The 27,071-nt window shown below is 40.3% G+C and overlaps 1 protein-coding gene across 3 annotated transcripts in view; it reads right to left on the bottom strand.

Annotated features, from left to right (window-relative positions):
- The window catches only part of SPAG17 (sperm associated antigen 17), a 169,525-nt gene that overhangs the window by 61,411 nt on the left and 81,043 nt on the right, over window positions 1-27,071 (bottom strand). For all 3 annotated transcript variants that reach the window (XR_016275138.1, XM_089488980.1, XM_089488981.1), the window contains 5 exons: window positions 22,285-22,396; window positions 19,764-19,904; window positions 13,265-13,378; window positions 4,372-4,595; window positions 1,613-1,730 (listed from right to left, as the gene is read on the bottom strand). Coding sequence is in view for 2 of the 3 variants with exons in the window: in XM_089488980.1 (XP_089345106.1) it covers window positions 1,613-1,730; window positions 4,372-4,595; window positions 13,265-13,378; window positions 19,764-19,904; window positions 22,285-22,396 (709 nt within the window). In the remaining variant the exon portion in view is untranslated. The remainder of the gene's footprint in view (window positions 1-1,612; window positions 1,731-4,371; window positions 4,596-13,264; window positions 13,379-19,763; window positions 19,905-22,284; window positions 22,397-27,071) is intronic.

Below are 27,071 nucleotides of genomic sequence, written 5' to 3'. Positions count from 1 at the left end.
GGATTAAGTCTACAAAAGCTCATGTTCCCAATTTCTCTCTTTCATTTAGTCTCAAAGGTGCTGCAAGACACCTTTGCACACTGGTTTTCCAGACTAAAACAGTGATGTCTCTGAATTCTGACTAAGTTAGTGTTAGTTGACATTAGTGCTGAGGAGAGTGCCAGAACTGCTTGTTCACAGTTTCCGCATGGATAAGGAAGTAGATGATGCTAATTTCTGTTGAAGCAATTTCCTTGTCAACAGGACATAACTGCAGGATATAACGTCATGGAAATTCTCTTTGTACTTGGGTCTAAAGTCTGATTAATGATTTTCTGGATCCTTTACTTGGCTGGTACTTGACTGGATTTAAATTTCTGAGGTCTTGCTCCTCCATGTCCACTGACTTTTACCATGGCATCTTCATGGCTTTTCTAATATCAATGTGCTATGTTTGATCTTCCAATCATATAGACTCCAATCATATAGGGGAAGAGAAATCCCAGGTGTAAGCAGGGTTCAGGCAAGGAAGAGGCATTAGGGAACACATTGCAAATATACAATGGCTAGTAGAGTGCACCAGGAAATTCCAAAAGAAGATCAGCATGAGTATTATAAATATACCAAAGCCTTTGACTATATAGAACACGAAAAGCTATGAATTGCTCTCAAAGACATGAGAGTGCCACTACATGTAATAGTCCTGATAAGAAATCTGTACTTAGGACAAGAGGCTATTTCTAGAACAGAATATGGAGAAACAGAGTGGTTTTTGGCTGGCAAGGGAACCATATTAGCACCCTAATTGTTCAAGTTGTATACAGAAAGGAGGAAGGAACAGTAACAATTTAAGATATGCTGATGATACCATATTACTAGTGGAAACATCATAAACTTGGAAGCACAGAGCCTTGGCTTTATCTTTGACTCATGCTGCCAACTTCTTTCTTTAGTTAGTCTCAAAGGTGCTACAAGATCTCTTGACAAACATTATGGGGCATTGTTGGATTAACCACAAAAGAATGATTGCTATAGTATTTCCTGGAACATCTAAAGGGCATCATTATCTATATTCTATTAGCAAAATGCCCTCTTGCCCTCTCACTTGATAACTGTGCCCATCTTTTCTGCGAAGGGGGAAAGCATTTGGCATGAGTGATCCCACTGGAGCAAGAGCATCCCACCCTCTGGTCTCTTAGGCCTAAATGGCTTAGTGGCACTGGCAGATAGTATGAGCTCTTTCTCTTTTACTCTATGAATTGGTAGGTAGAAGAATCCACCATGAAATGGAAATGGAGAATTTTCTCCTTCATTCTGGCCTGAAACATCTGCCAAACATATAATATCAATCAACCCCACTTATCATATTATAATTATCATATTATATAGTGGACCCTTCCCATTCATGGGAGTTCACTTCCAGGTCGACTCCCAACAAGAAAAATGTGGACGGCCATGCACATATAATTAAATGTGTGTGTGTTCATGTGCATATGGCACTAAGGAATAATGTGGGGCATGGCAATCCATGGGTGGTTGAACCCACAGATCTCTAGCCCACCAATATGGCAGGTCCAATATATTATATATTAGAGAATGTTTCAGCTGCTGTGAAATAATGCACAGAACTAACCTGTGAACTTTTGTCCAAAAAAGGTCAGTACCAATCCATTGGGACAGGACACATTCAAAGTGTTGAAAATATGGGCCTCTGGGACATGTTGGATTTGGACAGGCTCATCTGCTTCTACCTACAGAATGAAAGAGAGACAGGAAATTAAAAATTAAAAACATTTAAAATTATTTGTACAAATATTCAACTGTTTGCTTTTTATGGAACCTCATTTGATGGAAGTATTACCACTACTCTCACCATAGCATTATCTTTCCACAATGAAGAGATTACATGAAAAATGAAATGCAGAAATACAGGATGGGTGAAACCTAGCTTCAAAGCCATGCATGTAAAAAGATCTAGGGATCTTAGTAGACCAAAAGCAAACATGAGTCAACAATGTGGTGTAATTCTGGGCTATATCAACAAGAAGACAGTGTCCAGATCAAGGGTAGTAGTAGTGCCACGCTATTCTACACTGGTCAGATCTCACACGATATTCTAAAATTATACCTTGCCTTATATCAAAGATCTCAGAGTGGCTTAGAAAAAAACATTAAAACAAGTTTCAAAGATTAAACATTAAAAACAGTAAACAGCAATATTAACTTTAAAAAACAGATTTTAAAAGCTTTTAAAACTATGTACAACTGTATTTGGGCTGAATTAATGAGGCTGAAGGGCTCTGATGAACAACCAAGCTTTAACCTGGTGCCTAAATGCCCTGACTGTAGGCCCTAGTTGGGCCTCCAAGGGGAGATCATTCCACAGCTGGGGTGTCATGGCCAAGAAGGCTCTGCTTCCATGTCCCAAAATAGTGTACAGTGCGCCCGCGTTATATGCGGTTGCACTAGATGTGGCTTTCAGCATACGCTGAAAGCTGTGAGGGAGCTGCGTGGGAGCAAGGGGTGACGCATCCCATTCAGATGAATGGGGCACGCGTGCACTGTTGCGCCGCCGCTGCATGCACGAGCCTCATTACTTTCAATGGGGTTCGAGCATATGCGGTTTTTAATGCGGGGGTGGGTGGGTCCAGAATGGATCCCCCAATAAAAAAAGGGCGCACTGTATTGACCTCACTGGTGGGTGGGACACAGAGGAGGGACTTCTCAGCAGACCTTAAGCCTTGGGCAGGTAGATATGGGGATAAGTGTTCCCTCAAGTATCAAGGTCCCAAGCCATTTAGGACTTTAAATGTCCTCACAAGCACCTTGAATTCAAACTGAAAACATATCAGTAGCTAGTGCAATTCTTTCAAGAGCAGCATGATCTGCTATCTATATATTATTCCAATCAGCAGTTGAGTTCTGGACACTACAGTTCAAGAAAGAAAGTAGCAAAATATAATGTGTCCAGAATAGTGTGATCAACATGATCAAAGTTCTGGAAACCAAGCCTTATAAAGAACGTCTGAGGGAGCCGGGTATGTTTAGCTTGGAGAACAGAAGACTGAGAAGTAGCCATGCTTAAATATTTGAAGTGAAGTCATATAAAAGATGGAGTGATCTTGTTTTTCTGAGGCTACAGTGATGAGGACATGAACAAGAAAGGAGATTCCACCTAAGCATTAGGAAGAACTTTGTTACTGTAAGAGCTGTTTGACAGCAGAAGAAAATGACTCGGAGAGTTGTGGACTCTCCTTCTTTGGGTAGCCTTTGAAAAAAAATTGAATGGGAATGTTTCAGGATAATTTTGTATCCCTGCATGGCAGGGTGTTGTATTAGATGGCTATTGTGGCCTTTTCCAACTCTAAAATTCTACGATGCTACAAAAAAATCTGAAAGGAGAGAAACAATTTCGAACATACAGTGTGCTGTGTCATATGCGGGTGCGATATATGTCGCTTTCAGCATACACTGAAAGCAGCCACTGAAGATGTAATGGGGCACGCACATCACGCCATGGACACAAGCCCCATTATTTTTAATGGGGCTCCACCATACACGGTATTTCCCTTACACGGGGGTGGTGGTGGTCCAGAATGGATCTCTCATGTAAGGGAAGGGCCCACTGTATTTTGTCCTCTTGTGTCCCATTTATAAATAAAGAAAATTCTGTCTGTAGATTCTATGACTCCACTATGCCACCTGATCAAATGACAGGTTTCTGAGCGGAGATAAAAGACCATAAGAAGAGCAGCAGCAGCAACAACAACAACAACATTTTATTTCTTTCCTGTCTCTTCTTAAGGCTTGAGACAGGGTACAACATGTTAAAATACAAAACATAATTTAAAAAAAGAAAGAAAACACCTAAAAAAGATAAAAGAGATGTGAAAACACCACAATGAAAACTCTTTACTTTAAATAGCTCTAGGTTCACAATTCCTAACTTGAGCGCAGATAGGACTGAAACTAGATGAGAACCCCTCTTTCTGGTAGATAGACACACTTCTGTCTTAGAAGTTAAATGAAGTGATAGAAAGAGAGTGGAAGAGTTGCAGCTGACATGTTCCCCCAAAGGGCAGGAATTATGTCACATGCCTTGCAGCAGTATATATGAATGATTAACAGTAGCATATATAGTTGTAGCACCCTGATGGAGCAGTGGTTAAATGCCTGTACCATAGCCACTCACGATAAGGTTGTGAATTCAATACCAGCCAGGGGCTCAGGCTCGGCACAGGCTTGCATCATTCTGAGGTTGCTAAAATGAGTACCCAGCTTTTGGGGGGTAATTAGCTTACACACATTGTAAATCACTTAGGAAGTGCTTAAGCGCACTGATAAGAGGTATAGAAATGTACTTGCTATTGTTATTGCGTTATATTCCCTTACCTTTCTCTCTTCTTGTTTTGGAGCTTCTTCTGGTGATACAGTCACTGTGAGACGAGAGCTCATTTTGGCAGACTGTAATGATTTGACTGATTTTTCCTTACCAGGCCTGGTTTTTCCTGAAGTAGAAACCGTAGCAGCAGGGACAGCCGAAGCAACAAGAGTGGAAGTGGGAACATTTACGGAAGGAATAGACAAAATTGCTGCTAAATCAGGATCTTTTTCATCTGCAAGGGGAAAATGGTATACACAGTTTAATTAAAGTAGTTCAGATACATGCTAGTAAATTTGTTGACTCTTTGGAGAAACTTCCAAAACTTTTAAATTTTTGTAAAAATCTGTTCAAAGCATACCATCCAAGCTGAAATCAGATACTAAAGGTTCATGGCAGGGATGCACAACTGTGGCAGGCCTGAGACCACATGGACTGTCAAGAAAAACATCCAAATTGGCTAGGTACCAACTCTTGGTTTTGAAAAACTAGTAGGTTTAAAGCTTATTTAAAAATTAGGTTGCTTTTCCTGGGTCCCCTTCCTCCGTACATGATCTCAGGGAATGGCAGGGTGGGGTGGGGGCATTTGTTGAGAGGCAGTGAGTCAGAGAATTGGCTGAGAGAGGAACCACCACCTGCTCTCTTCTCTCTATAGCTGGAGCCCCAGACCCTGGAGATGGTGGTCAGAAAGCTGGCTGGCTGGCTTCCTCCCTTCCTTGCATGCTTCTTCGCAGTCCCTTGAGTCTGTTGGCCTAAGGCTGATTGTGTGAGTTGAGTGGAATCTTGATAGTGTGGAAGTAGGGCTTCTGCTGAGAGGAAACAAGTCAGATGGAGGGGGGTAAATGAAACCTAGGAAACACATTCAGGGGGAGCTGTGTTGGCCATATAACAAAGTACAGTATCATTCAAAATCCACAAGACAGTGGTACCTTTGGCACCACAATTTAAAAAGGATGTTGAAAAACTGCAGCGTGTCCAAAGTAGAGCAACTAAAATGGTAAAGGGTCTGGAAGCCATGGCCTATGAGGAACGACTTAGGGAGCTGGTGATGTGTAGCTGGGAGAAGAGAAGGTTGAGACGTGATATGATAGCCCTGTTTACATATTTGAAGGGATGTCATATTGAGGAGGGAGCAAGGTTGTTTTCTGCTGCTCCGGAGACTAGGACCTGGAACAATGGATGCAAGCTACAGGAAAAGAGATTCCACCTCAACATTAGGAAGAACTTCCTGACAGTAAGGGCTGTTCAACACTGGAACACACTCCCTCGGAGTGTAGTGGAGTCTCCTTCATTGGAGGTCTTTAAACAGAGGCTGGATGGCCATCTGCCGGGGATGCTTTGATTGAGATTTCCTGCATGGCAGGGGGTTGGACTGGATGGCCCTTGTGGTCTCTTCCAACTCTATGATTCTATGAACCAAAATGCACATTATACATGTTGCAAACTTTTGAACCCAGGGTTCAGCACATTGAATGGTTTCTGCCAAACTTTTGAGGACATACATGGTGGTGATAGTAGTAGTTTGTAGGCCTGACATGATGTCTTGAGAGATGTGCTGTCTTTGTGGGGCAAAGATTCATGATGTAATGGAGAGGCTGACAAAACTAGACAATCACACTGATTGTTACCCCTTCCTTTTAGTTAATGGGGGAACCAATGACACTGCAACACATACCGTTTATACCTGACTATAAGTTGACCTCATGTATAAGTTGAGGGCAAGTTTTTGGGGCCAAATATACAGATTTTGATATGACCCGTGGATAAGTCGAGGGTAAAACTTAGGGTCATGCAACAAAGGATTTAAAGAATGATGCAAAGGAAAATGATGCCAAAGAACTTAGAAAATTCTGGCAGACATAACTGTTTGTGCTCATCCTAAAAGCTGGATGGACGAGGGAGTAGAGGGGATCCATGCTTCTTTTTGATGCTCCCAAGATGGACTAAGCTCTCACCTTTTACCATTCTATTCAGAGAAAGGGGATGCTCCTTTTTTATACATATAAAGTACAGTACTTACATTGACCCGTGGATAAGTTGATAAAGTTTTTTGGGTCAACTTTTTGACTAAAATTTCTAGACTTATACATGAGTATATACAGTAGTCTTCAGAATATTTAAAGGGATTATGAGGCTCTGGGTAAGAAGTTGAAGAACCTGGATGGCTCTTTACCTGCAAGGATTGTCATTTCATCTCTTCTCCCAGTTCAAGGGCAAGGATCAGGAAGGGAGAGAAGAATAATCTAGGCGAACAACAAGTGTGTGATTATGGCTGTGTGCGTGTGGATTGAGTCTGGAAGTGTGAAGCAGACTTTGAAGTTGATTATAAATCAGAGATGTGTGTGTGTGTGTGTGTGTGTGTGTGTGTATGCCGTATTATATTGTATATATATATTAACTGAAGATAAAAGCCCCCAGGAACTTTGTATGAATCAACTGTCTGTGATTCTTTTCTTTTACTTGTGAAAAGTGGTTAGCAGCAACAGAAGAAAAAGCCTGCAAGGGAAGCCTCAAGAGAAACTGTTCCTGGAAAAAGCTATTTTAATTCAGCAGCTTGTGATGCTGAGTCAACAGACGTCTGGATCATGGGCAGTGGGACAATGCACCATGTTGTGAATCGTATGGAATTGCTTCAGGATGTGAAGCCGGCATCAGTGACCAAAGTGAACTTAGCTGATGATGCTCCTAGCAAAGTGGAGAAAATGGGAACAGTCTACATTCCCTGCATAGGGGAGACATTTTCATGTTTTGTTTGCACATAATCTAAAGAGTTGTTTTTTTAAGTGTGTCTACTTTAATAAGTGATAGATATAAGGTGGAATTTGAAAATGATGCTTGTGTTGTATCCATGAATGGGAAAGTCTGTGCTACTGTGAGTAGACTAAGTTGCAGCCACTGTAGTAGTAGTTATGTTGCAACAACTGCATTGGCTGTCAGTCCGTTTCCGGGCACAAACCAAAGTGCTGGTTTTGACCTATAAAGCCCTATACGGCTTGGGTCCAGGTATTTGAAGGACCATATCTCCCTGTACGAGCCCCACAGAATATTGAGATCATCTGGAGAGGCCCTTCTCTCTGTCCCACCATCCTCTCAGGTGTGTTTGGTGGTAACAAGAGAAAGGGCCTTCTCAGTGGCTGCTCCCAAGCTCTGGAACTTCCTCCCCATGGAGGCCAGGATGGCTCCATCCCTGCTGTCCTTCTGGTGGCAAGTAAAGACATTTCTGTGCCACCAGGCTTTCACATGACAGGGATGCTGTTTTGTTTTTACTTTAAAGAATTTTAAAAACGTTAACTTTTAATAATGTAATGTTTTTAAATTGTTAGCATTGTTTAATTGTTTTTTAAACTTGTATTTTGCATGTTTTACAGTGTTTTAACTTGGACTGTTTTAGATTTAGCCACCTTGAATCCCTGTACTGGGAGGAAGGCAGGATATAAATGAACATAAACATAAACATAATAATAAATGTGCGGATAGTCCTGAACCCCCTCTTCTGGGCTCTGACCATAAAAGGCAATAGAGTGGTGGCAGACTATGATAGATAGACTGGAGTGTGTTGTCAACTACTGACTGGACAAAAGGAACTGTGTTGAGACCAAATTGTATATAAGCCTGAACCCACTATACATCTGGGTCCTGGCAATGGCACCCTCGAGCACCCAAGTTTTTGTTTTAGTTCTTAGTTTTTGTTTTAGTTCTTAGTTTTGTTAAGCGTGAAGTTTTAGTTTTTAATTTTGTTATAATAAATTCAATATCTTGGACCAAAACCGTGTAGTCATTGCCTGCAAGTCCAGCTGAGGCTGCACCTTATGGAGGCAAAGGTGACACTACAGGTATAAAGAGGCTGTGGTGGATTCCCAGAAATCAAGTCAAAGGCAAGACTTGTACAAAGAAGATGGCCACTTAAATGAAATAGAACTGGGCTGCATCAATAGGAGTACAGTGTCTAGATTAGTGATTCCCAAAGTGGGAAGTAACCCCAGGGTTGGCGGAAAGATCCAAGGGGCCAGTGAGGGGGAAAAGGAGGCAAGGGGGGAGCTTCAGTCAAAAGCACTGGTGTGCAAGAAAAACAAGGGGAACCAGCTGCTTTCAGGACCATGGTGGGGAGGAAGGAAGGTTGCATTAAACTTCTTTTTAGGGTCCCTTAAATCCACCATGAAGCCTCACTGATCACTTTGTGTGGTGGTGTCTCTCATTCTTCACCTGCCTGTGTGAGTTCACTCCCTTAGCCTTGTCTTTCACTAGCAGTGGCAGGAAACTCTTGCGAGGCTTCGGAGCAGCACATCCTTTCTGTGGCTTGGAGTGGTGCCATTTTGGGACAGACTGACTGATTGGAGCACAGAGTTAGAGCATGTGGCAGTTGGGGAGAAGTAGTGGCAAAGGAGGAGCTTTCACATTTGGGGTCTTGCTTAAGCTTTTTGAGCTTTGCTAGGATTTGGCTAGCAGTCTGGAGCTGCGCTGCTGCTTGTCAGGGCCCCCTTGATGTTCCCCTGTCATGGGATGTGATAAATGGGAGTCTCCAGCTAGGATGGGGTACTGTTCTGGATGAGGATGGTTGCTGAGGAGAAGTGGAGAGAGAGGCCTGAGAGAGAAAGAAAGCCTAAGGGAAAGAAGAAGGCTGAGTGGAAGCAAGGTTTGGGAATATGTTACATTTGGCTGACACGATCGTGTTTTGAAACTGATACTTTACGTTTTTGTGCCTGGAGGACAAGTTGTCTTCCATGATTCTTTTCTTTAATGTTCCTTCTTTCAAATAAAATCCTTTTCCTTAAGTACTGCCTCTTTATATTCCTTTTCACAGTGTTAGCTATTTATAGTTTAATTACATTTTTTAGTAACGAGAGTCTCTGCCTGTAGCTGGGAAATGGGAAAAGGGAAAAGGAAGAGGAGGTGGTTACTTTCCTGGTGTCATCAATACCTGAAGATGAAGAAACGTTCTAGTGGGGGGGAGTAATGTTAACTCAAAGGAGTGGTTAATAAGGGATCTTTGTCACGGATGTATCAGAGGTTGATATGATATTGTCTTTGGACTAGCCCTAAACTTGACCTAAATCAATCAGTCAGGAATAATGTGCTATTTGTACCCTCTTTATGTGCCAGATGTCTGAGTACACTGAATTTTGTTCAAACAAGGGGTCATCATGCCTTTCAGACAAGCAGTTCTTCATTTGTAGAAGGCAACTGAAACTGTTAACCATATTTTCAGGAAAGGTATCTTTATCTATTTCTGGAAAAGGTATCTTTAAATAAACACCACGTGGATATTGTTGGGAGTTGTCTTGTTATTGTCTTATTTTTTCTTTCTTTTTAAATAAATTTACTGAATTATTTTAACATATATACAAACCATGTTACACAGGCCCCCCTCCCCTCTGGCTTATTAGAGGTTAAAATCACTGCTTACAATTAGAAACCTACATTCAATATGTGGGATATGGATTACATTATTGACTTCATTTGTCCACCGTATTCCCTTTGATCTCCTCAAGCAGAATTTCCCAATCCAAGTTCTAAGCTTCTTCCCTCCTTTCTGCTGTATAATTTAATCTTCTATCTCTAATAACATTGAACAGCAGGTTATCTGCTAAATACCTGTCTACCTTGTTGAAGTTCCAATTTTTATTTTGTTTCCACCCTGATACTATCACAGTTTGTATTGCTTTTAATATATACTTCACTGCTTTTTCTTCATTCTTCATTCCTTTATTCTTCAAATTTAATGTTATACAATTCTCTTTGCTCAAATGAACATCCTTGCCTATTATTTTGTTAATCTCTCTTATCACTTCACCCCCAAATTTCTGACTCAAAGTACAAGCCCACCACATATGCATGTAGAAACCCTTGGACCACTGCAATGCCAACACTTTGCTGATAAGTTTTTTAAAGATTTTTTTAAATTAAATCTTTTTAAATCATACAAAAACCATAAATCATAAATCATCACAACACGCATCGCCATCAAAATTTCATCTCAATATACATACATACACATATCAGTACATAGCTACTCAGCTTTAAACTTGTTTTAGCAATCTGTTTGGCAGTAATGGCCTTCAGCTATTTCCCTCTTTCTATTTCCTCAACTTATCACCTTTCCTTTCCCCCTTCTCTGTTACTTCCTCTTCAGAGGTACTTGCTTTTCCCTTTCTCCTCTTCTCTTCTGTTCTTTTCTCCCTTCCTTGTCTCTTCGTTCTCACTATTCTCCTTTTCTTTATTCTATCCTCTCAATCTATCTCGATTCACTTACTCTTCATCTCTCTTGCTCTCAGTTCACTTACTCAGACCCTCAGTCACTTACTTTAACTCTCAAAACTTCATCTACATCTGTACATTACTTCCTTTCCATCTTATCTAGCCTTCCTTTCCAATTTATCTATCCTTCTATTACTGACTTTCAAACGTTAATACATACTGCAGATCATACCTGCTTCAACTGTTATAAGTCCATTTCAGTTGTTACAAGGCTCACTCATATATTTTATCATCTTCTTTGTCTTATTTAATTAATGTCCTTTCCATCCTAGTCTTTCTATCTCTTAACTTGCTAATCTAGAGTCTATACATTCTTATACTATTTTAGGAGGTATCTTCATTGTGCAGTCTACCAATAAACTAACAGTCATTTGATAGCATTTCTATATACAATGCTTATATATGTATTGTTACTGATTACTTATGTGTCACTATTTTTCTTTCTTATCTTCTTAATTGTTTTAAGAATATAATTCTCTATTGTTTTTTCCCTTTCTCTCTATTTGATATGCTACTGTTACTGCATTTTTCCTGAAATCAAGAAAGAAATTTATATCTCTCTCCCTTTTAAAAAAAATTACCATGTTTTATTTAGATAATTATATATTGTTTGACACTCATTATTTATATTGTCTGATTGCTTCTCATTTAGCGTTTGAGTTACTTTGTCCATTTCCATTGCATCAAATAATTTTAGTAGCCATTCGTCTTTATCAGGGACATGTTCAGATTTCCATTTCTGCGCGAGAAGTACTCACGCCATATTACTCATATAAAAAAGCAATTTCCCAAATTTAGTTTCTAATTCTTTATCCATCATATTCAACAAATAGATTTTAGGTTTCATTTGCATGTTAATGTTTAGGATCTCATTAATTGTATTATTCACCATTGTCCAATATTTTTTTACCTTACTGCACGACCACCAGCAGTAGTAGAAAGTTCCTATTTCCTCCTTACATTTCCAACATGAATTACTAGTGTTTTTGTATATTTTTGAAATTTTTGCAGGAGTCAGGTACCATAGAAAGTACAATTCTCTCTCAACAATTGTGATACTGAATATTTTAATGTTTTCCCCCATGCATTTTCCCATTTGTCTAATTCCAATAGATGTCCTATGTTCTTTGCCCATTGAATCATCCCTTCTTTAACCACCTCTTCTTCCATTTCTATTTTCAGGAGGGCATTGTAAAGATTTTAAATTAATTTTTTAGAGTCTCCAATTAAAATTCTACTTATTTTGGAATCCTCAGTCTCAAATCCTGCTGCTTTATTGTCAATTCTATACCTTTATCTGATTTGTATGTATGGGAACCAATTTATGTTATATCTTTCCTCTCTCAATTCTTCCTGTGATTTTAGTCTTATTGATCCTATTTGACTTTTTAGTAGTGATTTATATGTTAGCCAATTCTTGTTATGTATCATCTCTCTTCTATGGAGGGCTTCCTGTGGGGATAGCCATAATGGTGTTTTGCTTATTATTCTAGGTTTGTATTTTTTTTTTCATATCCTTAACAGTGGCTTTCTAATACAGTGGTTATTGAAGTCTTTGTTACATTTCTCTTTTTCGTACGCCAGATAACTGTGCCACCTGAATCTCAGGCTGTCTCCCTCAAATTCTAACAATTTGTTGTCCTCAAGTTTTTATTGAAAAGTGCTGAGAAGGAGTTCTGTACTATCGTCCTATTAATTTCATCTGTTGCTCTCTTATCCTAGCGTGCTTGTTTCTCTTAACTTCATGTATCCACAAATGTATAGTTTCCCTTGTTAAATTTAAATCTCTTTCCCAAACTCCTTTCAAAATGTATATAATTTTAAACTGATGATCTAATATTACTCTGTATATGAACCCAATAATACCGTTGCCTTCATTTCACATCTTTTTAGTAATCCCCTCCAATGGTGTTTTATTATCTTCCTTCATATTTTTAACTATATCCTTCATCACTTTATTTATTCCAGCTGCATGGACCCAATACTTCTTTCCAATTAAGTTGGTGAGTCTCTCCACTCCCCATGGCTCACCCTCTTCACCAAGCAGGTCACGTCTATAACCATCATTTTAAAATTTCTTTAGTTTTCTTCCTAAGTCTTCTTTAATGCATGTATTAAAACTTTCTATAGGACACCATTTAAAATTTCCATTTACCATTATATTTTGCCATTTCCCCCAAATTTGTTTATTTAAACTCAAGGGGTCGATCAAATATGCTTCTGTCCCTTTCCACTGAATCTAATTAATGAACTACGTCCCATATTATTTATTGATCTTTCCAACCTTAACCATTTCTTCTCCCTCTCATGTTCATATTCTAAGATTCTTTTCATCTGAGATGCTTCAAAATAAATATCTAAAGAAGGGATTGTGATTGTCCATGTTTGCACATTTTCATTGACTCTACATGTACGCAAGGGTGGAAAATCAGAAGAAATATTTCAAAACCTATATGCATTCTGAAATTTGATTTTTAAATCATGTTAAGAAAATAATCTACTTTGCTGAAAAATTTTCACTATGAGATAAATCATATTTTCATAATCCAAGTTAGCATAACATTGAATAGAACTGAACCACTTTGACAAGGATCTTACAATCAGACTTTTATTCCCCCCCCCCACACACACACCTTTTGCTTGCTTTACCTGCTGCTTTCCCTGAAGCTCCATAGTAACTAATGGAAAGATGAATGTCATTTTCTAAGGTTGCAGAAAATGATCCAAATTTGCTCACACATTTCTCTTGATTTACTGGTTTTTCTAAAGATAAAAAAAATGGTATGTTTTTTACTCAAATATTTTGAAATGGTTATTTAAAGTGTTCCTTGATTCACAAATAAATACGATGTACACATATATATTGAGCTTTGATTTATCCCTCAATGGAATAACATTTCAGAGTCACTGTAATTAGACAAAATATGAAGCCATACCCATCTGAAAGATGCAAAACACTATGGCAGATATAAAGTGTGTGCATGTAGAAATTTTCCTTAGTCGTTCATACAAAGTAGTGAGCCGATCATTTTGCACCATGCAATTTTAAAGTGGAACAGTGACCTTGCAAGAATGGCTATACTCTCTTTAGGTTCCAGAAACAAAGAAAAGAAGTAACATTGAGCAGAAACTTTTTTCAGAGAAAAAGTTTCTACATCCTCAAAAGATACCAAGATCCTCAAAAGAAGCTTTGAGAACTGATGCCTACCCCAGCAGACCAGATAAAAAATCCAGGAGAAGGCTCCATGCTCCACTACAATGGTGAGCATTGCTCCCCCTCTAATTTGTTTCTCCCAGCTCCCTGACTTCAACGGATGATAATGTAACTTTCATAACAAGATGTAACAAACAAACAGCTTCATTTATATAATAATAATAATAATAATAATAATAATAATAATAATAATTTTATTTATATATCCCGCCTCTTCCTACAGATCGAGGTGGGAGAACAGCACAAATATAAAGTTACACATAGTTAAAATACATTCTCATTATGCAAAGAAAAATTTAAGAACACCTTAAAATACCTGTACATGTGGAATATCAAAATCTGATTCCTCATCAAGTTCCGAGTGGAGTATCATCTTAAGCTGTTAAAGCACGTTTGGGGGGTAGGCTCACCGGAAGAGATCCGTCTTGATTGCCTTCTTAAAGGCAGCTAAGGTGGTAATGAGACGGATCTTCTCCGGAAAGCCATTCCACAATTTGGGAGCCATCACCATGAATGCCCTCTGGGAAGTAGATCTTAATCTGGTCTTTGGGCAATCCAATACAGTCGGCCCTTCTTATACACTGATTTTTTATACACGGATTCAAGCATACACGGTTTGAAAATGTTCCAAAAAAGTATAAATTTACCTTGATGTTCCATTTTTTATTAGGGACACCATTTTGCTATGTCATTATACTTAATGGGACTTGAGCATACACGGATTTTGTTATACACGGGGGATCTTGGAACCAAACCCCAGCGTATAACAAGGATCCACTGTAGATTCTTGCCAGTTGTTCTGAGAGTGCGGGGCGGATTGTGTAGGGAGAGACGTTCCGTCAAGTAACTCGGGCCCAAGCCATATAGGGCTTTAAAGGTAATGACCAACACTTTGTATTGCGCCCGGGAACTAATCGGCAACCAGTGAAGAGATCGTAAAAGTGGTGTTATATAGTCAGTCCTAAATGTACCAGTGACCAATCTGGCTGCTGCATTTTGTACTAATTGAAGTTTCCGAACTTGATACAAAGGTAGCCCCATGTAGAGCGCATTACAGAAATCTAAACAAGAGATTACCAGTGTAAGCACCACTGCTTCAAGGTCCTTTCGGTCCAGGTAGGGACACAGTTGGTGTATCAACCAAAGTTGGTACCAGACACTTCTGACCATTGCATCTACTTGAGATGATAATTGTAGTGATGGATCCAGAAGAACCCCCAAACTGTGCACTTTGTCCTTTAGGGGAAGTGTGACCCCGTCCAGGACTGGTTGACAAATCTCCATCCGTGGACTTGAGGAACCTATCGCGAGTACCTCCATTTTCTCTGGATTCAGCCTGAGTTTGTTTTCCCTCATCCAGCCCATTACCGATCCAAGACAGGCATCCAGAGGAGATGCAATAGTCACCGCAATAGTCGGGGACATAGAGAAATAAATTTGGGTGTCATCAGCGTACTGATGACACTGTGCCCCATGTCTTTGGATGATCTCTCCCAACAGTTTCATGTAAATGTTAAACAGCATGGGGGACTTCATACTGAAATAACAGTGTCTAAGTGGTTTACAACTATAAGCTAATTGCCCCCAACAATCTGGGTACTCATTTTAGCGACATCGGAAGGATGCAAGCCTGAGTCAAGCTTGAACCCTTTTGCGGGTATTGAACTCGCAACCTTATTTTTTTGAATGAGTGGCTGCAGTACAGGCATTTAACCACTGCGCCACCAACAAGAGTTACAAAAGAATTAAAAGTAGGGGAGTCCTCCCTGTGGTAGAATTAAAAACTTCATTTGCCCAAGTCTTAACTAGAACAAATGTGAGAGAATCCCAAATCACAGTTCACTGTCTGTGAAACAGAGCAAGCAGAAAAAGGAACCTCCATCTTACCTTTGCACTTGCACTTTGGCTAGTTTTTGTATGGTTTTTAATTTGTGTTTTTAATTCTTGTTTTTAATGTTGAATTGTTGTATATTGATGTTTATACTTAACGTTTGTTGTTATTAAGATGTTGTAACCCGCCTTGATCTCAAGGAAAGGCGGGCTATAAATAAACGATTTATTATTATTTATTACCTGTGAGATATTTATTTTCAGTGGTGGAGGCAGAAACATCTGTCATGGGCTCCTCCTCCTCATAGCTCTTGTAGGTAGGAAGTAGACTTCAAGGGAATTATCACGAGGGGGAACAACCCCTGACAGCCCTCAGTCCATTTTGCAGCCCAGGAGAAAAGAGTACTGTATATACTCATGTGTAAGTCTAGAGACCAGAGTTGACTTATCCATGGGTCAATCTAAGTACAGTCGTCCCTTCATTTTTGCAGACTTGAGATTCGCGAATTTGATTATTCACGGTCTCAGTGTGAACCCCTCCCACCTCCTTCTCCTGCACAGAAGAAGATGGATAGAACCAGCACACCCACTGCCTATTCCCCTTTTCCTGTGCTTGGGACAGCTGCTGTCCCAAGCACCAGAGGAGGAGGTGGGCAGCTCTTGTGCTATTCATGAATTTTGCATATTTGAGGGGGTCTTGTTCCCCTAACCCCTGTGAATATGGAGGAGGGACAACTGTACTGTACTTTAACTTTTATTTTTTAAAAATGAACCATCCCCTGGTGAAAGGCAAGAGCATAATCTATCCTGGAAGCACTGAACTCCCTCTGTACTCTCATCCATCCAGCCTTTAGTGTGAGCACAAACAGTTATGCCTGCTGGAAGTTTGTAAGTTCTTTGGCACTGTTTCATTTTGCTTCATCCCTTAGATTCTTTGTTACATGCCCCTAAGTTTTACCCTCAACTTAACCATGGGTCATATCAAAATCTGTAATTTTGGCCCCAAAACCTGCCCTTGACTTATATATGAGGTCAACTTGTACAGTCGACCCTTCTTATACACGGACTTCTTATACACGGATTCAAGAATCCACGGTTTGAAAATGTTCAAAAAAAGTATAAATTTCAAATATCAAGCCTTGATTTTCCATTTTTTATAAGGGACGCCATTTTACTGTCATTATATTTAACAGGACTTGAGCATCCATGGATTTTGTTATCCATGGGGGATCTTGGAATCAAACCCCAGCGTATAACAAGGGTCCACTGTAGCTGAATATATACAGTAACTAACATGCCACTCCCAATAGAAACAAAGACGATTACAGAGAAAGAACTCCCAATTAACCATGTGAATAAAAAGCTAAACCAAGATTCATTACCTCCCTCATCCTCGAGGGTTTCCTAACAAGCTGGAAGCGGCACCAAAGCCATGCTTCCTAAGGACTGGAGCACAGCTTTGGCATAGCTTTGGGCTTCTTAAGATGCATGTATCATTTAAACAGCATATCTCCAAAGTGGCTCAAAGCAGCTTTATTTTGGCCTGTCTATACGGGCTCTATGACTGTAGAGAGCAAGGCAACACGCCTGTTTGAACAGTTTGTAGCCTTAGAATGCCTAAAATCCCTTACATGAGATTTCATAGGAGCAATTGTTTTAACGTCTCTGCTTGTATTTTCATTACTTTCTTGGTACGTAAGAGCGTTTTTTCACTTTTTAAACTCCTTTAAACTCCCTGTTTCAGGCAGGCGATTGCTTGGACTCATCTCCTCCACAGCAGCCATGGCCAATTTAATTCATTTCACTTTCACTGGATGACACAAACATTTGTTTTAAAGCCACATTACCAGAGAGATGTTTATTTTCACTCATCTGGTGAGGTGAAATAACATTGGTCATCTGAGAGGGCTGCTTTCCTTTTTTAGTTTGTAAATTCATTGTTTCTAATGCTGCTGCAATTGGCTGCTTCCCTGACTCCTTTCCTATCTCTTTAGTATTTTTTATCTGTTTTAAATAGAATAAAACCTCGCAGTAGAGGTTGCCTTCACCCGGATGGCAGGCAGACAGTTAAGAACCTGTCGGAGAAGACGATTAGGAGTCTTTTTTAAAAAAGGAATGTTGACTCTTGCCTTGCAGATGGTACATGGGGTAAAACCCAGGTTATCAGTGGATTACTTATACTGCCATCTGGAGAATAGGGCTTGGCCATTTCTAGAACCATTTGCTTGTCTTCTTGGATATCCATGGTATCCTCAGTGCTCTTTTCCAATACCAATGAGTTGATCAATGAGTTGACTTTCTTTCTATCTGCTTTTCACCTCTCACATGGTGATGGAGAATATGACTGCTATGATACTCACTTTAGTGTTCAAAATTATATATTTGCTTTTCAGGATTTTATTCAGTTCTTTCATAGCTGCCCTTATCAGTCCTGCCTTCTTCTAATTTCTTGACTGCAGTCTCTGTTCTGATTAACGTTTGATCCATGATACAGGAATTCTTTTACTATTTCAATTTTCTAGTTATCTATGATGAATTCCGGTAGATATTTTGTGGTCTTTATTTTTGTTTTCTTGATGTTCAACATCAAGCTTACCTTGGCACTTTCCTCCTTGACTCTCTTCAATAAGTGATCCAGGTTTTTGTTGGTTTCTGCTAGTAGTATTGGTGTGTATGCATATCTTAGCTTGTTAATGCTCCTGTCTTCGATCTTCATTCCTCCTGTATCTGAGTTTAATCCTGCTCCGTGTACAGTATTTTCTGCATACAGGTTGAATAAATAGAGTGATCGTATGCAGCCTTTCCTGACCCCGTTTCTCATTGAGAACCATTCAATTTCTCTGTACTCAGTTCTGATGGCAACCTCTTGTCCTGAGTACAGGTTACACATTAGGAAAATCAAATGTAGTGGTACTCACATTTCTTTGAGAGCATTCCATAGTTTTTCATGGTCTAGATCAGTGGTCCCAAACTATGCTCTTTAAGGGATTTTGGACTTCAGCTCCCAGAATCCCAGATGATTGGCCAACATGGCTGAGGCTTCTAGTACAAAGGCTGTCTGTGCTCTAGTGCTAAATTGCACTACATCTAGACTGGCAACAGCTGAGAAAGCAGCCAATTTGAAAAACTTGTTGATGCCCTGGCATAATTTGCAGTTTCCCTTAGGGACTTCATCGATAAAATCTTTAGTCCATCCAAAGGCAGCCGTAGGTGATATTGATATAGCTGAGGCCACCCTAATTGCCAAGAAGGATACCTCATTTGCCATTTTGAGTGATGCATCTACCCTTGGCTCCTCAGGATTTTAAAAAGTGTTTTCCCCATCTTCAGCATATGAAACTGAAACTGAGGCATCTCTTACTGGATTTTGTAGTTTTGCCATTACCTGTTTAAGTTATAAAGCTTCTTAATAATCATAGGATGTGGCAGGTTTAGCTCACTCTTCCTTAACCACTTTCATGAAGACAAATATGAATGGTATATTTAGTGTTGAAGGCCCTGGCCTAGGAAAATAGTTACCCTTGTCTTTTGGCAAATAAGGATCTTCTGCTTTAGACTGATCAGGGAGCAAGGCAACTCACAATCAAAGCATCCCCAAGGGATGGCCATCCAGCCTCTGTTTAAAGACCTCCAAAAATGAGACTCCACCACTCTCCATGGGAGTGTATTCCACTGTCAAAGAAGTTCTTACTGTCAGGAAGTTCATCCTAATGTAGAACTGGAATCTCTTTTCCTGTAGTTTGCATCTATTTCTCCATGTCCTATTCTCTGGAGCAGCAGAAAACAAGCTCGCTCCATCAATATGACATCCCTTTAAATATTTAAATATTTGGCTCAATCAGCTAAAGGCGGTGATGAGAATGAAGGTAAAACTCAGTTCCTATCAATGTTGCTGCAGTGGAGTATGAAAATGAACTTGCAGTTTTGGCAGGAAGTGCCCTATATAGGGGCTGCTGGAAGTGGGCAGAGCTACTGCCAAAATGCTTATGTAATGCTAAAGAAAGTTCCAAAAGATGCACGGCACAGGTGCATGTAACCCATTTGTGTAAGCAACAGAGACCATGAAGAAGAGAATATATACATATATTGCAATCATTCACTGACCTGTTTCTGTCTCTTGTTCTTCTAGAGAGCCAGAATGTTTTTCTTTATTATTACTTTCTCTGGAGCTTTTCTTGGGGTCTATGATGTGAACAAAGAAACTGTGGTTGTCCTTTATTACCTTCACTTTGATCAAGGTTGACCCTGGGAAAATAAAATATAAGTCAGAATGCCCTCCGAAGACTAATGCTTCTGCTGTCAAAGAGTTGTACAGCAGAAATATGTAGTGCTAGCACATTTGATGAAGTACTTAAATGTTATTGTTTGTCAAGGTTAAATACAGCTATCAATTCATTTCCAAAACATGACTCAAAAATGTCCAGAATATAGTTTTACAGAGATATATGTCTAAAAATATTATATTTAATGTAATATACTTATTGATAAATATATCCTTGAGAATTCTAATTCTTAAACACTGGGGCTATACAGAACACCCCTTTGGGGCGGTCTGCAACCGCTTCTTTACTGGCTGGATCAGTGCCGCAGCGCCGTTTGGACCCAGTGCCAGAGATGGATCATTGTGGCGCATGCCATAAAGACTGGCATGCACCACAATGGCGCCCTGCTGGTGACAGTAGGGCTTGGAGCGTGTGAGCGATCTGCCCTCACCACGTCCACAGGCCAGCGCTTTTTGCCGGTTTGTACAGGGCCACAGTTACCCAATCTGCCTGGAACACTTCCCACTTTATGTTATATTGTTATATTATTACAGTAATGGCCTTTACAGCAAAGGTACCACATCCAATTTGATCTTGGAAACTAAAGGTCATCTCTGATTAGTACTTGGATGGGGGACCACCAATGAATTCCAGGCGCTGTAGGCTATATTTCAGAGGAAGGAACTGGCAAAACCACCTCTGAGGAGTTCTTGCCTCAGAAAATCCTATGAAAAATTCATAGGGTTGCCATATGTTCACAGGCAACTTGAAGGCAAATATTGCCATTGGCAATAATCTTTGAGAACCCCTGTAGAACAGGAGAAGTCCCAGCAGACGGGAGGCGGGCAAACGTTCCCAACTTCAAAAAGGGAAAAAAGAGGATCCCAATCATTATCATCCAATTAGTGTGACATCTATACTAGGAAAGATTCTAGAGCAGATCATTAAACAGAGAGTCTGTGAATACCTAGAAGGCAATTCCATAATCACAAAAAGTCAACATGGGTTTCAGAGACAGAAGTCATGCCAGACAAATTTTATCTCTTTTTAAAAATAAAATTACCAGTTTGGTAGATAAGAGAATACTGTGGATATAGTATATCTTGATTTGACAAGATTCCCCATGACATTCTTGCAAACAAGCTTGTAAAATGTGGGCTAGACAAGGTAACAGTTACATGGATTTGTAATTGCTTGACTGGCGGAACCCAAAGGGTGCTCAACAATGGCTTCTTTTCATCCTGGAGAGAAGTGACCAGTGGGGTCCCAAAGGGCTCTGTTCTGGGCCCAGTGCTATTCAACTTCTTTATCAATGACTTGGACGAAGGAATAGAAGGTATGCTTATCAAATTTGCAGATGACACCAAACTAGGAGGAGTAGCTAATACCCCAGAGAACAGGATCAAAATTCAAAATGACCTGAATAGACTAGAAAGCTGGGCCAAAGCTAACAAAGTGAAATTCAACACGGAGAAATGTATGGTACTGCACTAAGGGCAGAAAAATGAAATGAACAGCTATAGGATGGGGGGCACCTGGCTGAATGAGACACCATGTGAAAGGGATCTAGGAGTCCAAGCGGACCACAAGTTGAACATGAGTGAACAATGCGATGCGGCAGCTAAAAAGGCCAATGCAATTTTAGGCTGCATCAATAAAAGTATAATGTCTAGATCAAGGGAAGTAATAGTGCCACTCTATTCTGCTTTGGTCAGGCCCCATCTGGAATATTGTGTCCAGTTCTGGGCACCACAATTCAAAAAGGATGTTGAGAAACTGGAGCAAGTCCAAAGGAGGGTGACTAAAATGGTGAAGAGCCTGGAAACCATGCTCTATGAGGAACGACTTACAGAGCTGGGGATGTTTAGCCTGGAGAAAAGAAGATTTAGAGGTGATATGATAGCCCTGTTTAAATATTTGAAGGGATGTCATATTGAGGAGGGAGCTAACTTGTTTTCTGCTGCTCCAGAGAACAGGACCTGGAACAATGGATGCAAGCTACAGAAAAAGAGATTCCACCTCAACATTAGGAGGAACTTCCTGACAGTAAGGGCTTTCGACAGTGGAACACACTCCCTCGGAGTGTAGTGGAGTCTCCTTCCTTGGAGGTCTTTAAGCAGAGGCTGGATGGCCATCTGTCGGGGATGCTTTGATTGAGATTCCCTGCATGGCAGGGGGTTGGACTGGATGGCCCCTGTGGTCTCTTCCAACTCTACAATGCTATGATTCTATGATTAGTCTATCCTGCTTCAAAGCTATCTGGGTTAATGGGGACAACTATATCTTATGTTAGGTAACACATGCATCATTCAGTACACATAATAACTGTATTTGGGAAAAACAGAGAACTGGAGAAAAATCACCTTTTTCAAATGTTATTGTTTCTGCCTGGATCTGCCCGCCATCAGTAGGGAAGAAATATCGAATAGTTCCAGCAACTTGAATGGGGTTCTCACCCATATTGTATCCAAGAAACTGAAAGGGAAGAGTTACAGAAATGGGTGTAAGCAGGCAGAGAAGATTCAAATAACTTAAATTGGCAAGTTCAGGTCAAATCAGGCAAATTTCCGTCCAGGCTCACAATGTTTTGTGGCCTTGCTGCCCTTAAAATGTGTGAATTTTGTATAACTCTTTCTTTTTTAAAAAGTAGTTCAGAACAGCAAGATAATTTTCTCATCAGTAATAAAACACATTTGTTTGAGGTGCATTAGATTATTTTTAGCAATCTGAGCTACACTTGGTTAATCTGCTGTCAGTTTTCATGTTGGTCCCTTCATAGTGAAGAGGGAAATAACAAGGCAGAGCTCATATCAGAAACATTTTCCCTACTGCTGAAAACTCTTATAAAGAGGGGGAAATTAAAGAGAGGGAATTTAAAAAAAAGGGGGGGAGGAGGGAGAGGAAAGGAGAAGAAAAAAAAAACAAAATAAGAAAAAAAAATAGGGAAAGGAAGGTATTAGTGCAAAAATATTATATATAGGGAAGAAGAGAGGATATAGCGAAAGCACCTGATATGATAGCCCTGTTTAAATATTTGAAGGGATGTCATATTGAGGAGGGAGCAAGCTTGTTTTCTGCTACTCCAGAGACTAGAACACGGAACAATGGATGCAAGTTACAGGAAAAGAGATTCCACCTCAACATTAGGAGGAACTTCCTGACAGTAAGGGCTGTTCAAGAGTGGAACACACTCCCCTGGAGAGTGGTGGAATCTCCTTCCTTGGTGGTCTTTAAACAGAGGTTGGATGGCCATCTGTCATGGATGCTTCGATTGTGATTTCTTGCATGGCAGGATGTTGGACTGGATGGCCCTTGTGGTGTCTTCCAACTCTACGATTCTGTGATTCTATGAATCTATCTTGAAAGGTGAAGTGGTCTTTCTTGATGGATGCCTTCAAAAAGAGGATGGATAGCTATCTGCTGGAGTTCCTGCACTGAGCTGGTGGTTGGTTTCTATGGTCTATGGTCTTCTGATTCTATGATTCTAAGCTTCTAACATTTCATATTCCTATTATATGTGTTTGATAACTTCAGACTTCCCTTTTACATCTGGGCATACAGGTTGAGGTTCTCTTATCCAAAATATTTCCAAATCCAAAATTATCCATATGGAGTGCTAAGATAGTGACACCTTTGCTTTCTGATGGTTCAATGTACACAGACTTTATTCCATGCACAAAGTTATTTAAAATAGTGTGTATAAAATTTCCTTCAGATTATTTGTATAACAGGTATAAAGTAAAAGGTAAAGGGAAAGGTTTCCACTTGACATGAATGTCTAGTTGTAACCAACTGCAGGGAGTTCCTGTTCCTAAGCTGAGGGAGTTAGCGTTGTCAAAGACAACTCTGGTGATCATGTGGCCAGCATGATTGCATAGAACGCTGTTATTTTCTCTCCAAAGTGGTACATATTTATCTACTTAAACGTTTACATGCTTTCAAACTGCGAGATTGGCAGAAGCTGGGACTTGTGATGGGAGCTCACCCCATCATGTGGCACTTGGGCCTTGAACTGCCAACCTTCCGACCTTATGATAGCCAGAATTGGTATCTTAACCACTAAGCCACCACGTCCCTTATAGGTGGTATATGAAACAATAAGTTTCATATACCACAAATAAGTACGCTGATGACACCCAGATAATTTTCTCTATGTCTCCGACTGATGCAGTAACTAAGGTTGGCATCTCTCCTCTAGATGCCTGCTTGGCGTCAGTAATGGGCTGGATGAGGGAGAACAAACTCAGTGTGAATCCAGGGAAAACGGAAGTACTGGTGATAGGCTCCCCGGTTCCTGGTGGTGAGATTTGTCACCCGGCCTTGAACGGGGTCACGCTCCCCCTGAAGGACTCGGTGCGCAGCTTGGGAGTACTCCTTGACTCGTCGCTCCAGCTGACTTCCCAGGTGGATGCGACGGTCAGGAGTGCCTGTTATCAGCTTCGGCTGATACGCCAGCTGCGTCCCTACCTGGACCGAAAGGACCTAGAATCTGTTGTACATGCTTTGGTAACCTCTCGATTGGATTTCTGCAATGCGCTCTACATGGGGCAACCCTTGTACCAAACTCGGAAGCTGCAATTAGTGCAGAATATGGCAGCCAGATTGGTCGCTGGTAGTTCCAGGTCGGACCACATAACACCTATTTTAAAAGATCTTCACTGGCTGCCTATTCGCTTCCGGGCTCAATACAAGGTGTTGGTTTTGACCTATAAAGCCCTAAATGGCTTGGGCCCAGGGTACTTGGAGGACCGCCTCTCCCCACACAATCCACCCCGCACACTCAGAACATCTGGGACCAAATTGCTGGAGGTCCCTAGGTCTAATTTGACTCGGACCTCACAGAGGGCTTTTACCACTGCTGCCCCTGTACTTTGGAATACGCTCCCTGCAGAGCTTCGCTCAGCCGCCTCGTTAGATGTTTTTAAAAAACAGCTGAAAACATATCTATTCCGGCTGGCCTTCCCACCTTAAATTGTTTGTCTGTTTTTCCTGCCCCTTTTTGTTTCCTTGACCCTGGATTGATGATTGTTTCTGCCTTTTTCTACTGCCCCTGTTAGATGTATTTTTACTTATCATTTTCCTGTTCCTGTTTGTAATAATGGTTTTAATTGCTAACTGAATTTTATCTGTATTGTAATGTTTTTAAAATTCTGTAAGCCGCCCTGATCATTGCTTGGAAGGGCGGGGTAGAAATAAAATTTATTATTATTATTATTATAAATGAATTTTATGTTTAGGCTTGACTCCTAAGTTCAAAACACCTCTGGTCCCAAGCATTTTGGATAAGGGAGATTTAACCTATAGTAGCAGCTGAATATCTTTATGGTTTGAATCAAGTCTCATCACTAGCCTCAGCACTAATTACACTTGTCCTCTGCTCTTCTCTGGTTAGCTGGTTCAGTGCCTCCTCATTTGTGAGTTTCAGCTTCTGGAACTATCTCTTGCTCTAGTTTGGATTATATAATGACAGGGCATTCAGTAAAAGGCATTCAGAAGTGGTTTATTGGTGCTTTCTTTTTCTTTTTTAAATAACTTTATTTCTTACCAAAAAAGGCAGAAAACAATAACAAATACAAAAAAACCCCCCAAACAAAAACAAAAAAAACCACAAAAAACCAAGCTAAAATACAGGTCCTTAAAAGCCAACTCCAAAAATTCAAGGTCACATGGGATGTAAAAGGGCAACATTACATAAAAACAGGGATGGACTCAGAACACAGAGATACCTTCTTTGCACCAGTTCAATCATATTACAAAGGAAGACCCACTTTTGTTCCAATGAGGTTTATCACACGGAGGTTTTTTGCAGCTTTTTGCAGCTCAGTTCCGATATGACTGTGGGTCCAACGATGCGAATTCATGTTATAACGTGAATGTGTTATCAGACGCGATTCCTTTCTATGGGAGCTCCTTCCATGGCGCTTCTGCAGTGATTCCAAAGTGACCCCTCATTTTGGTGAAATCAGAAAAACGTGAATTCACAGAATTAGCTTTCAAGCTCACTTCGATTTCACTCTGAATTGGTCTGGTGTGGAATGCAACTTTGCTTCTGCTCTGGTACACCACCGCAAATCTTCCGGGTTGCAAATTTCTCATGATGCAGCACTGCAACTTTTCCCCATTTCCTTTCGGTGGTCTTTTCACTTTCAGGGCAACTCATTTTTTGGGGGGGAATATATATATGTTTGTATGTGCGTGAATGTGAATATACAGATATGTATGTACTGTCTATCCATCTATCCATCTATCCATCTATCTATCTGTGTGTTGCAATTGCTGAAATGGAAGGGAAAATTAAAAAAGGGGATGAAGAAGACACAGAAATATTCACAAGACAAATATTCACGCAATTATGCGAAACAGCTAAAAAGGACCTGCACCCCTTTTCACCCCAGAAACGTACAAGGTCATGATGCATTCAGACCCCTGCTGAGCATGCGCAAGGGTGCTGATTTGAATCGTTAAATCCCACTGGTGTGGTAATACAATTTGCACTCAGTCCGCTTTGTTTTAATCCGCATCACATGACTTGTCTTGGATTCGATTCCCCCTCGATTCGGAAGGGCAATGAAAGGGCAACCAGGTGTTATAACATGAATTCGCATCGTTGGACCCGCAGTCACCCCAGATCTGAGCTGCAAAAATCTCCGTGTGATAAACACCAATGTTGTTGAGATAAGATATAAGTGGGGACCATCGTTCTTCAAAAGGCAGAGGAAGATTCCACCCCTGGAACCTTCTAGATTGATCAGTGAGCTTTTCCATAAACCAAAAATTCCAAAATCGAGACCACCAATCAGTCAAATTTACCTTTCAAGTTTTCCAAGCCCTGGCAATTTCAATCCTGGCCAATGCCAACAAAAATGGAATAATATCTTTATTGTGTAATGTCTTGTTTTCATCAATAAACACTGAAAGCAATAAAAGTTCTGGAGAAGGGACAATTTTTTGATCAGTGATTTCTGAAACTAAGTTAACTACTGAATGCCAAAATGCAAATACACTTGGACAATCATACCACATGTGCAAGAAGGTATCTCCATTACTACACCCTCTCCAACAGCATTAGGTGGAGTTCTTAGTAATGAGTGCAAGCTGTAGTGGTGTGAGGTCTATGCACAACTTTAAGAGTAGTTTCTTTCAGGGTTAT

The sequence above is a fragment of the Sceloporus occidentalis genome, unplaced genomic scaffold (assembly GCF_023333645.1).
Source record: "Sceloporus occidentalis isolate IW3139 unplaced genomic scaffold, rSceOcc1.0.p SCAF_1, whole genome shotgun sequence".
Taxonomy (NCBI): Eukaryota; Metazoa; Chordata; class Lepidosauria; order Squamata; family Phrynosomatidae; genus Sceloporus; species Sceloporus occidentalis.
Note: the sequence above shows the minus strand (reverse complement) of the source record. Positions and strands in the feature narration are given on the sequence as shown.